Source organism: Halyomorpha halys, unplaced genomic scaffold (genome assembly GCF_000696795.3).
Source record: "Halyomorpha halys isolate HHAL.00 unplaced genomic scaffold, Hhal_1.1 Scaffold400.1, whole genome shotgun sequence".
Classification (NCBI taxonomy): Eukaryota; Metazoa; Arthropoda; class Insecta; order Hemiptera; family Pentatomidae; genus Halyomorpha; species Halyomorpha halys.
The window spans coordinates 581312-595320 of NW_027106113.1; the positions used below are offsets into that span (position 1 = coordinate 581312).

A 14009-nucleotide genomic window follows, 5' to 3' on the forward strand; every position below is an offset into this window, starting at 1 on the left:
TATATATATTTGTACATATTTATGTTCTTAAGGTAATTACATATTTCCAGAATATGAAGGCTATTATTCTTTAATAAAGTAGCCAAATGATATAGCAATCCGCTGTCTACCAAATGCCTGATAGATCCTGCAGTCTGTCAGTATGTGTAGTATGCATGTTTAAAATGGCAGTCGTCTTATTTATAAAGGGTCCCCCTAAGAGAGGTCGAAATGTACCGTTTATCGTTTATAGAGAAGGAAATTTTAATAATGAAATGCATATTTTATGTTTTTATATGTATGTACTTTTATTTTTGAAAACAATAGAAATTTCATTGCATAAAAAATCATTTTTATCGGTTTGTATTTGAGTGGTACTAACTTTAAAGTGTTTCTTGATAGTATAGTCCAGGATTATCAATATTTGACACCCCAAAATATTTATTTAAATTTCTAATGCTTTTTCTGCTTCACGCTTTTATAATCTTTCTTAAATCTCTTCACAACTCTCTTGTTTTGATATTTTGTGAACTTTTAATTAATCGTATATCGTAAGAATCCTAAAAGCAGTACTGAGAAACAAAGCATGTGCCGATAAAATTAAAATGTTCGTTAGCAAACGCGTCGCAACCTTTCCAAACCTGATAATTTGTCTTATTTATAGACGTTATTGACTAACAATGTCTCAATTATAGGTGAAAGGGTCGGAAAAATTGAAGAGATAATAACAATTAAAAAGATTTAAAAATTCCATGTAAAAGAGGTATTACAATTCAAATATGTCGGGACCTCAAGGTTAATGGAATATAGCCAGGGTACACTTCATGTAGTTTGTTCTGTATTAGGAAATCCAAAGAATTTAAACATCTACTGATTTGTAATTTATAATGATGAGATAAATCTAGTTTATGAGTAAGGATTGGAATTGTACGAAATTGAATTAAAGAATTCGATATGATCAAGCATTTTTCTTCCGCCAACACCAGTTTTTTATCTCGCATTTCTATTTTCGTTAGATTTATAGTTACTAATTTTCAATTTAAAACTTTATAATGGCCACATTTCAAAACTCTCTGTGTTTATATAAAAGAAAAAAAGAACTTTCGAAAAACTTCAAAGACCATTTTTTCTTAACAGGCAATTTAAAACCGTAAAGTATGCAGTAAGTTTTTCCTGAAGTAAACCGCATTTTCGTAATTTATTGCCGTTTTCCTTTATATTGGTTTTCTAGAGTATGTATGGGGGGAGGGGGTGGGAAAATTCCCTGGGAATTCTTAATTATCCTGACCTAGCGACGAATTCCTTTCACACGTCCGGTAGGAATTTCATTTGAGAGTAAATTACAGTTACTTAGATACTGACTGAACCAATAGAATTTTTTCTCATTATTTGTTTAAATCTTTTATTTATATAGCAAAGTGGGCTTGTCATATATTTAATATTTTTTTAATTTTATGTGATATTAAATAATAATATCAAGAAATTGATGGGAGGTAATTATTCAGTTCTGTTTTACAGGAGGAGATAGGCGTTAAGCTATCCAATATCTAAAAATCATTAGAAACAAAATGTTATAACATGAATATGTACCGTATTATGTATTAATTTAATTTTTTTTACAATATAAAATTAAATAATTAATAAAATAAAACAACCTTTTTTTTCAAGATCTTGTTTGTTTAAACATTAAACAAATTAAATGAACTTCAATGACAAATCTTGGTGAAATTTCTTTTAGTAAGCCAGAAATATACCTATTATATTTATTACTGTAATAAGTTTCTTCTACTACAGTGTACAGTTAAAATTCACAAAATAATTCTTGTATTCGGTATATAAGTCAAGTAATAAAGTAAGAGAAATCTCTAGGCCCTATTTTACAATAAAATAAAAACTAATACTATTAATTTTGTAGTTTGTACTTAGTACAATTTCCCAAACTTGTACTTGAGCACTTTTTGACATAATATAACTAATAGTCCCATCCATTACAAAATAAAATTTATTATATGTAGTGCTTTGTATTTTATAGTCTTGTATTTATGAACTAATACTATCAGTTGTTTTTTTTTTTTTTGTTTTTTTTTACAAGCGCGTTCTCTTGTTTGTTCACATTTAGCCCTAATAAAGTTTGATGAAGCGTTAATTCAAAATGAATAATTTAATTATTATTTTAATTCTTTTAACACACACGGATCATCTTCCTTTTACATCTTACACACGTTCAATCAAAGATCTCCGGATATTTTAAATTTGAGTGTGCCAATACATTTTTGTACTGTACCTTAAATATTGTATGCACATAACATTTTAAACATCTTAAGTAATTTGTAAGTATTAAACGAATAATTAAAATATTCAAACTGCACCAGTACAAAGCTGGGAACTAACCGCTTAATATGTATATATTGAATATATTATATATTGAAATAAATAATTTTTTATAGTATCTTATTTTTAAGATAGTTTTTAACATTTATTTACGACTTATAAGTAAATATTTATTAAGTACATATATTTAGAACCAACTAATTTGAAAGATAGTTAAGATTTATTTAAAAATTTAGTGAGCATCTTCAAATTTAAAAAAAAATTATACTATATAAAACTTCTGATTTAACGAATAATTGTAATAATTATTGCGATCTGCAACTTAACAAAGACATTATGCACTGCATCTCAGACTAGACAAAGACATTATAATGTATTCATAAAGTTTATATATACCTTAAAATCGTAAGTAGTTAACATTTAAAACATCTAAAGTGATTTTTAAAAGTATTAAGCGTTTGTGATAACGAATCATTATTGAGAAGTGCATCTGTACAGAGCTGGGACTGGACTGAGGCGAAGTACATGGTGCGAACCTGCACGGACCTGTAGAGTCTAAAGTTCAAAGCAGTTAGGTATATTGAATAAACAAATTTATTTATTTTCTAACCAAATTGTAAAATATTTTAATAATTGGTTAATTTTAAATACAGTATTATTTATTTAAAAATATAATATACATACATATGTAAACCCTAAACTTCGCAAAGACACTTTAGTGTTACATTAAAATAGTTAAAAATGTGTTGTTCATTCGTAGATGTACCTGTGTATGTACATAGTTAAACTTCTTATTTATCGAATTATTATAATAATCATTATTATTAGTGCATTAGATGTTGATTAAATTAAAAGGCAATATTATTTATTTAAAACTTTAGTATATTACTGAATGCATGTAGAGTAGGGTTTTGGTTACGTTCGAATAGGATATTATGACAGTATATAAATTATATTATATATTAGTATATATTTCTGACTATATTCTTGATACTTCGCTCTCCTCAAATTAACTTCATTTGTCAGCCGGAACGTAAACCGGGAAAAACAATTATTCATATACTTATTTTTTCGGAAAGCAATATGATTATTAATTTCTTGTACCTAATTTAACTAATTATTATGATTATGAAAAATATTTCGGATTAATTTTTACAAATTAAGAAAATTATAAAGCTGTAGTAACAGGTGGCGTAATAATAAATTGATAGTTGGAAAATATTTAGTGATCTCAAGAATTAAAAAAAAAAATTATACCAAAGTAGGTCTTTATTCAACAGAACCAATTTTGAATTGAGTTGTCGACAAATCTGTAGAATTTTGTGATGAAATTGGATATTGGCTCAATCATATAGACCGTTAAGGGAAAATGAAAATTTTATAAACTAAATGATTAAGTTGAAGGAGAAAATTGTAATGGTAGGTAACCGGACGGCTACATGTGCAGACTATATCTGATGCACTGCCACTGGGTGCGATCAAACATTTAAAGAGATAACGAAATATTATTTAAATATTTTTAGTTCTTGTTGTTTGAAAACACTCACAGGATATTGCTGAGTAACTTGAGACATCAAACATAAAATCGGTTGTGTTGTTCGCTCAAAAAATAGACCAAAGTTTAATAAATTTAATTTCAGTACTTTGAAGTCAAATTGTTTCACAAGAATAACGTAATCTCAGTGCTTTATCTAACTCATCGAACTTGAAAATCTGTTAAGCTATTTTCTTGAAAATTCTAACAAACCTACTACTAATCAGCAGGTTATGTGACACCTCTCTACACAATACCCTTCTTTTGGCTTCACTATCGTCGGATAAAAAATATCAATTTTTTTTTTTCATCAGATGAAAACGATATTAATTTTAAGTTAAAAATTTCCAATTCGTTTACTTTACTAATTTTCCTTTTTGGGGGGTGTCTCACAAACAAGTCCACTCTGAGTTCCAAATAATCTCCGTACACCGCAGAACACAGGACTTTCGTGAATAATTCTAAGTTTAAAGAGATAGAGGTCGGGTTTTAATTTATTTTTAGATAACTGCTTTATCGTACACAATAGTAATGACCAAATATTCTTGTCAGGGGCCCTTCATCAAACGTCCAAGCATGACCCGTGGGTTTCAATATAAATTCAAGTTCTATATAAAATATCTGTTTGTATAAGACCAGAGCCCTGTTTCATAATAAAGTACAAACTAATACTATTAGTCTTGTCGATTTAACTTAATACAATTACACTGACTTGTACAATAGTAACTTGTACTTTAGTACTTTTTAACTCCTGTAATATCACTAATAGTCCTCCCTATTATGAAAAAAAGAAGTATTAGTGTAATTAACACGTTGTTTCTATACTTGTATTTTGAACTAATACTATTAGCTTTCATTATGAAACAAGGCTCAAGTGTCATGTCTCAGCGAGTACAATAGTAACTTAATATAATATTTCGCGTGGCTAAGTTATACTGTTTATCTGCTTAATTCCAATTTTGTGCATTGAATAAATATTCTTGATAATTTTTCTCCTTTATACGAATATAAATTTTTCCCTAAAATCGCTCATACTTCAAATATATCAGAGACAAGGATAAATATACTGGTACAAGAAGAATCCTTGCACTGGTATTCTAGTTCAATTCAAAAGACATCTACTACCATTTTTTTCCCCTACAGATATTGAGAATGCAAGATGTGTCTCATATTTAATATTCTGGTTAAATTTGAACTTCATATATTGCTTTATTTTCACATTTAATATACATAAATATCTCTCTGATTTTATTAAATGCAATTGTCTGATCTGTATTCTAAAAAATCAATATCAATTATGTGTTTTTCAAATAATATTAACTATAATATTTGCACACATTCTCAGCATTCATATTTTCTTCCTCTTCTTCTTTAACCAACCGAGATACCTTATGGAGTCAGGACCTTTCAAGGATACGTTTTAGAACCAATATCATATACAGTGGAAGATTCTGAAAAGGCAGAAACAAAAATTTAATCGTTAGTTTCTATCAATAAATACTTGACTAACTTGCTTATATATACAAGAATTTTCTTGTACACAATTGACAAGTAAGATTTTCCATTCCATTCATTTTTTTTAAAGCTTCAGTTGTTTGTTATGCTTTCAATGTGGGCTATTTGTATTTAAAAACTTTTTTAATGAACATAACAATTCATTCTATCTCATATTCGGTTGCAAGTTGTATTATTTATATAATACCAACGTTCATTAGTTCAATATGGGTGTATTTTAACTCCAAAATAACTTCCGAATTATCATGTTTCAATTAACAATTTTTTTTTCTCTGTGGTTTCATTCACGTTATATTTTTATTATACTTGAATTATATTATACTACGTGAAGTCTATATTAATCTTATTAATTAAAAAAAATATGAAATTTATCTGGAAAAACAAAAAAAAACACTGACTTGACAGAAGCGTTTTTAATTTGAAGGCTTTTTATGAATGCCGGAAGAAACAATTTATTAATTTATTCCATGAAACGATATTTGCCCAAACATAATAAATACAATCATTATACACCACATAATAGGGGGGTATTAGGATTGTAAATCTTCTAAAATACAAAATAATAAATTATATATATGTTATATTTGCTCTCTCTATTTTCTCTCACTTCTAGCTGACACTGTCTAGAAACGTCAGTAAATATAAAATAAGTTCCTCGTTTTTTTTTAAATCACTTATCCTCCGATTTAATTTGCAAAATCAACTTGCGAAATATATATTCTCAACAATATATAGAAAATTTTACATTAAACATTAAAAAACTTTAAATTTCAAAAAAAAAGACTTAAAAAAAATTCAAGATAAAAACTCTTAATAAACTTTATGTAAACTGGAGGTTTTTCATTTTGTCTATAAAATTTACTGAAGTAAAGAATGGGGGTTTTACTGTTAGGCATTTCAGTTGTGGCAATTTCAATTTTTTTCACACCTCATCAAAAATGTTTCAAATAGCAAATGACATTTTTCGCACACAGTTCTTTTCTTTTTAATCTAATTTAAAATATTATTTTAGAGTTGCTTTTCTGTCAAAATATTCCGATTCAAATTATTGTCATTTAACATACCGTTTTCATATATAAATTCTCACTTTATATTTTATTTAAACTGAAATCAAACGTTACATACGGAAAATATATAATGTTAATCGAGAATATAAATAAAAAATAGAAAATACAATGTGAATCGACTTTTACAATTGTTGTTTAATAGCAGCAGTTCCCAAAGTGGGTTCCGTAGTAACACAGGGTATATTTTAAAATATTACAAAAAAAAATTAATATAGAAGATAAAAGGTTTATTCCAGGATTTTTTTTCTACTATGTTTTTTCGTCTTTTCCTACAAATTCAAATGCTCTTAGGATAATTGTGCCGACATTTTTTTTTTTTCAACAGCTCTTCTGCCTCCAGATACCTTGAATATCGTCAGCCCTTCTCCATAAATCCTTTCTTTCAAATTATTTCCTTAAAGCTAGCTAAAAAGCAGCATGTTGGGAAATATTTATGATTTTATAGTCTCTACATGTCCCGAATATTTCAGCTTAATGGGATGATTTGAATAGTAGAGATTCGGCTTCTTGTAGAATGTAAAAAGCTATATATTAAGTTCTGCTCCTGGGTTTCACGTTATACAGATTCACATATTCTTCTTGGTGTCTTATTCTCTTATGGTAGTTATCCCTTCATTGTTAGAACCCCCATCGCATGCAGCAGTAGATGACTGTAGGTTTGTCACTTTGAGTTTTAAATAAAAAGCGTTTGTTTTTAGGGAATGAAATCTAAACTTCGATAATCTTTAAATGCCCATAGCGTATTCGTTTCCCAATCAAGCCCTTGTGTTAGCATTATGTATAGTTTATCTATATAATGCCCAAGTAATTGACAGTTTTTTTTATGAGAGCAGTTTAATATTTCAAAAGACGTATATCAGAATTTATTTCAAGCCTCAACTTCTGCTATTTTACTACCAGGAGTAAAACCGGTCGAAAAGTATAAATTTTGATGCTATAAACTAATAATGATAAAAATCACTATTATGTTGCAGGTACAGATAGATGAACTGGATCGGGAAGAACAAGATTGGGTCGAGAACAGCCTCATCGAGGCCGAGAGACGGAAGTGCGTGCGCAAGGTGCTCGATATACAGAAGTTGACAGCAGTGGCCAAAGGAGATAACTATACCAGCGATCTTTCCAGGCTCCGAGTGAAAGTACAGCAACTCGATGGGAGGGTGGTAGACCGCTGGGTAATCTACAAGACCTTACCACATACTGCCCTCCGCCACAAGTACATGAAGCAGGCAGGCCTCTTCCGCACAGAGTTCAGGGTATGTTATATATATTTTTAAAACCAAGTAATAAAGAGATGGAACAAATCCGTTTTTCAGTTAAACGGTTTTCCCAGTTAAACGAATATCTCCCTTTATTAATATGCATATTGACTTGAGCAAACGCACTAAATGAGCATGCGAATCAGAGAACCATCAACCACAACCATCGGCCATGAACAACATGAGCCCTGAGCCACTGTGTATTATGCTTTTCTGATTTGATGTCGATTATACCTCCCTGCTATGGTGAAGACAAAATTAGCCATCGCCGGTTTTTACACATATAATTATTTCATTCTTTGAAAAAGAGAATTGAATCCAGTGGTTCTGAATCAAATTGTACTTGTAAGAATGATACAGTTTTATACTGGAAGATTATTGATTGACCGTGTGTATATGTATCATCGATACAGTTTTATGATTTTCTCTTATATTCAATCCAAAATGAAACCGACAACTTTTCACAATTTGAGAATGTTACCGGAAGATTTTCAATTTATATAAAAAAAAAAGTCAATGAAACATTTGAGAGACAAAACATTACTTTTTTTTTTTAATGAATATTATAAAATTGTTTATCTGAGCAATTATAATTATTAATTAAATACACAAGGATAAGTATGAGTTATTAAAGATTAAATAACTTATAATGAGATATATGTATTTGTTGTAATTTTTTTTTATTTTTATGCTCATTTAACTTAGTACTGAGCTTTTACAGGTTACCCTTTTATTCACTTAGTTACAATATTCGTGATTTGTTTTATAAATCACATCTTGTTCATCAAATGCTATATTTTTTCTTGCTGGTCATATATAAGTGTATATTATATCTGTTGATTACATATGTTGAATGATTTAGTCATTTTTTTTTCGTCAATTACAGTATAAAATAAAAATAAATTATACATACTGTGCAAGAACCTTAGAATAAAAACAGCACTATCACAATTTTCGATCTTCTATCCAAACGCCATATGAAATTAAAAACCGATTTACGGTTCCTTCTCACCCTCATTCCCAAAAGAAATATTGCGTGCATCGGACCACCAAGAAAGTACAGATACCACTAAATTAAGAAGAATATAGAAGGGAACACAATTACATGGATTGCACACAGTAAATTACTTGTAGTAATGGGATTGATGAACGAAATGATCTTACTTACTAATGAGTTACTGAAATTGTGATATATGCTGAATTGATGTGTAGACGGCTTAGAACTTAAGCCAATGGTAATGTGATATTGTTCCTTTAAGTTTTGACATCAATCGGTAATACTTATTACTTATATGTTATTATATCATTAATAGTAAATTTCTATAGCAACTAATGAATCTCAAACGTCAATTATATTTTAGTAAACAAAAAAAATTTAATTACTACTCTAAAAAGCTAAAATTATTTTTAAAAACAGTTTCAAGTATAATTAAATTGTTCGAAGTAGATAATTATTTGTTCTAACGTAAAATTAAAAGCAAAACTGGAGGTGAATATCACCTAATGCGGATGGCTGTTGTTAACCTTGACTATTTGAGGTAGTAATAATACAAAGTTCACTGCTGGTGACTTTACTTGCAAATTCTAAAAAAAGGATTTCCAGAAATTATCAATTTCATAATTAGATTGGTGAACCTGATAACTATATTTATCAGCACATATTTACCAGCATTTTCGCAAAATAAAGTTGTAAGGTGCATATGAGTAAAAAATCCCATAGAGAGAAAAAAAAACTTACAAGGAAGTTAAAAGTGAAACGTTTAATTATTTTTTATCACCTCAAAAGTATAAATTTTCAGATTTATTATTTAAACGAGATAGTGATGGCAGTATTAAGAACATAAAGGATGTATAAAAGGAGCAAAATGTATATTATATATTAAATATTGATTATTATATAATAATCTATTAAATTAAAGGTAAAAATAGTGGATAAATCGAACTTATAATAGTATTTAAAAATTGATGACTGCCAGAGAATATTTTAAAATTCTCGATCATTTTAAAACAAACGATGACGGGTGAAATCGAGAGTTTTGTGTCACCATATTAAAATATTTTCTTAGTTGGGAAAATGAGTTCATAAATTATGTAAGGAATAAACAATATAAGTTAAAATGACTCAAAAAGATATCTACATATATCAGCACACTAAAGAAGAAAATATCGTTGATCGCGTTATGTAAGAGACAATTAAAGAGACACGTGTCTGAGCTGGTCTTTGATATCTGTACAATGTGAATTATTGCTTTCATAATATTCCAGATGGTCATGTATCAGCAGCTAAAATAAATCATTTTTAAAAACCCTTTAATTTCATAATTGGAATCGTTTTAAACCTTGTTTATTCAAAGTATTTTTTAATACAAATATTATTGATCCTTTAAATCCCACTCTTATATCATGTTTGAATACCGTTTCACTGTATTTATAACGATTTGACTCATAGAAAAAAACAACGTATATTCTAGATTTAATATAGGAAATAGTAAGTAATTAAATAGGATACGGAGATTAAAACTAGTAACATCTAAGATGTATTATAAACATTAAAAGAATCAATACGAAAAAAAAACACTAAGTCCATTAAAATTATTTTCAATATTAGCTAAATATCTATAAATATTTTAAAAAAGAAATACATTTTAAAAAACGATTAAAGAAATAACCCTGTCTTATACTTCTATTTATTCTAAGAGATGGGATTTATGTCTCTTTATACATATTAAAGGATTGTTCGTGATGTATGTAACAAATAATGAAATTATGTGTGGTAGTGGACTGCATTCCACATCAGAACACATGAATACACTTTCTTCATGTTTATACGTGCATATGCAAGAGCTTACTGTACCGTAAGAGACGTAGCGTTTAGTGAAAGTCACCTGACTACTATACCAAGTTTCATTATTTTGTATAAACATCACTAACAATCAGCTAATATATTCTAGGTGATATGCAATGACATCCCGAATCATAGAAGAAATAGGAGTATAAGGTAGGGTTATTTCCGAGGTCAGTTGTTTTTAAATTAAATTATTTTTTATATTAGCGTTTTTAGTTTTTCATCGATTGGCATTTAATATTTTAATTGGTAGTCATTAATTAGAATTTGGATCGATACTTAACTTAAACATAATCGATAATCGGGTATCGATAGTTAAAGTATTGAATCAAAAAGAGTATCGATGTTTTTAGTACAAGAGCTGGGAAGAAAAAAAAGCAGTTATCTCACACCAATTTTTTATTATTTTAATCAAAACTATGTATAATTACTAGTGAAAACTGATGAGTCTGCAAAATATAGCAAAACAACACTTGAAAATCTAAAAGAACATTATTTAAAGAAGAGTAAATTTGCTGAAATATTACCTCTAATAGAGCTATGTACGTCCAATAGTTCTCGAGGTCATGAGCACTACTATTCCTACGAAGGTAAAGGTCATAAACTACTTTATAGTCCATTATACTAGCTTTAATTTGAGTGCTAATAGACATCTGTACGTCACATAGTTCCTGAGATATAGATTTCTTAAAATAAATTAACTAACTACTGATATTTTAGTACGTTCCATACAGCATTATAATGAAATGTTGCTTTTTAAAAAGCTATATCTCGATAATCATTGAGCTTTAATAGCTCCTCCCTCCCCCCTTTAAGTAAAGATACACTATTAATTTAATAACTTAATTAGAACTATTTTTTTTAGTAAATAATTGTAATAACTAATAGAACACTGCTATAATAACATATACTTTTCTTAAAATTTTGATTTCATTCGCCTTTTTTCGTGCTGAAATGTTACAACCTGTTTCATAATAAAAGAAAATAGTATTAGACCATAAATATAAGTACACAAACTATAAAGTATAAGCAATAATACATTCTGTTTCATGACGGGGACAAAATATAATATCAGTGATATTACATGAGTTTAAAAGTATAAAATTATCTACCAGAACTGTAAAATTGTACCGAAAACCAAACTAAATAGTATAAGTTTGTACTCAATTATGAAACAAAGCCCCGAACGACCGTGTCTTACACTACTCCCTAGTTTTGGTCCTAGGTACGCGCTTGATGGTAACATCTCCGAGTGTTTCCAATAATACCTACCAATTCTGAAGCTTAAACAGTTTGTAGTTAGGTTAAGTTTGAAAATCTGATCTTCGCTATGGTTCAGTTCAGCACGTGCATCCTTATTCACTGTACGATTTTAGATAATGTTAGAATGACTAATTGAAACCCCTTGTATCATTTTAATGTTTCTACTACTAATTGTATATTTGTTATCTCCAGTCTTATATTCAAGTTTATATCAAACAATAAAGTATATTTTTACCCGACTACGGAGAAGCAAAAACGAAGGTAATGCGTTTAGGGGTGTTCATCTGCTTCATCACTTCATCTGCTCACTGTATATTGCTTTGAGAGAACTATAAAACCAATTTTTGAACTCGATATCTCAAAGTACTCAGTAATATTCTGGTATTGTTTCGAAACAATTTGAGCTTATTTAGAGTAATAATATGTTTTTAACCAGTTTTTGAAGAAAAAAAAATTGAGGCGTACAGTAGTAAAATATGGTAATGTTTTTATAAACTGAAGTTTTTTTCATCACCGGCTTCTTTGTCCAAAATCGCCAAAACGCTATTTATATTTAATGTGCTTTCAATAGTTTCCTTAATGTTTTTGATTAATACTACAAATTTAAATTGAATCCCACTAATAAAAAGAACTAATAACTATGATAAAGAACTTTGCAATTATTTAAAATAAAATCTCTCTCTACTGAGTTACTAATTTAACTTAAAAATTTTTGTGATTAAAATAATTGTTTTAATTTCAGAAAATATATATATTTATAAAAATTATTATTCTTTTAGAACAAGGTCATATTTTCATTATTTATTTTTGTTTTTTTTTCCTCCACTGATTGTTTTTATAAATATTATCTTCTACAATCAAATCCAATTGAATATGATAGATCAAAAAACACTTAAATTGGTTCAAATACTCAATTCTGAGTTATCGCTTTTCCATTAAAAATAACTTCACATTCTTTTAATGGACATTTTATCTTTGTTCTAAACTAAATAAAGATAAGAAAGAAAAAGACAGTGGATCGGTAACTCTCATGATAATACTCTAGTCAATGTTGTTATGCGATTAGATAATCATACTGGTTTTCATAATAATGATCGCGAGAAAAATTACAACCTTGGAGTTCCTTGTAAGGTGTAATTGGTACCTCTTAATGACAGGTTCGAACCAATAACCTTCATCAAACATTACTTTTTTTTTACAATAATTTTATAAATAATAATTTTAAAAAATTACATACATTTCACACCATTAATCCTAATGTTTAAATACGTTGACTAAAAATGCTAAAAAATAGTTATGTTAACAATTTAGTATTAAAAAATATTTCTTACAGTAGAACTAAATAATATATTGTTTAATACTTTGAATTCTTGTGCAAAAAAAGATTGTGTATGATATAGAACGAATAACATTTTTTTATGAATAGTATGGAGTTAACAATTAATTTCCAATAAAATATTTCCTAAAAAATAAAATTAATGATAGTTTTAAACTTATTTTTTAAACAATATGAAATATTAATAAACTTGAATTTGTGAAAAAATGTCATGTATTCATTCTTTGAGAATAAATCTACGGACTAGCTCTTTTAAGCAAAACTAGCATGGAAATAATATGTAACCAATACGCTCCAAACCTTAAAATTTGTTAATAGTACCGCCAACTATCAAGTAATCTCTGATAGTACGATTAAAAGCGTCTTCTCATCCAATTTTAGTGACTGTCGCAGTTTTTACTATCACTATGATTGTCACTACCACCGTCACCGTGGAAACTTGTCATTATGGTAGTAATTTCTATGACCAAATATGGATTTAATTAACGATCAGTAAAAAAAATTTGATTTTATTGTACCAAGTAAAAAAAAAAAATATGAAATTATTATTATTTTCCCTCTTTACGCTCAGTAATACTGATTTATTTTTCCTACACCTTCATAAATAGACGGAATATAGGCTTACAAAACCCACACTCGACCACCGATTGGAAAAAAATGTTAGATTGTAATATCAAAATCCTATGAATATTCTGACTTTAATGTAAATAAAAAAAAAAAATAGTTGAGAAGTTTTGGATTTAGCTTGCTGACGACGGCGAATAAAACTTCTATTCAACCACCATTGTTAAAACAAAAAGTCGGATGGTTAAAATTATATCAAGTTCCAAGACACATTTTGTAAAGATCTGTGATTTTGGTGTCAAATAAGAACATTTCA

The 14009-nt window shown here is 28.2% G+C and overlaps 1 protein-coding gene across 1 annotated transcript in view; it reads left to right on the forward strand.

The window, feature by feature from the left end:
- Positions 1-14009, forward strand: part of LOC106682295 (uncharacterized) — a 37687-nt gene that overhangs the window by 9288 nt on the left and 14390 nt on the right. The window contains exon 2 of the mRNA XM_014423065.3: positions 7401-7682. Within this exon, the coding sequence (XP_014278551.1) occupies positions 7401-7682 (282 nt within the window). The remainder of the gene's footprint in view (positions 1-7400; positions 7683-14009) is intronic.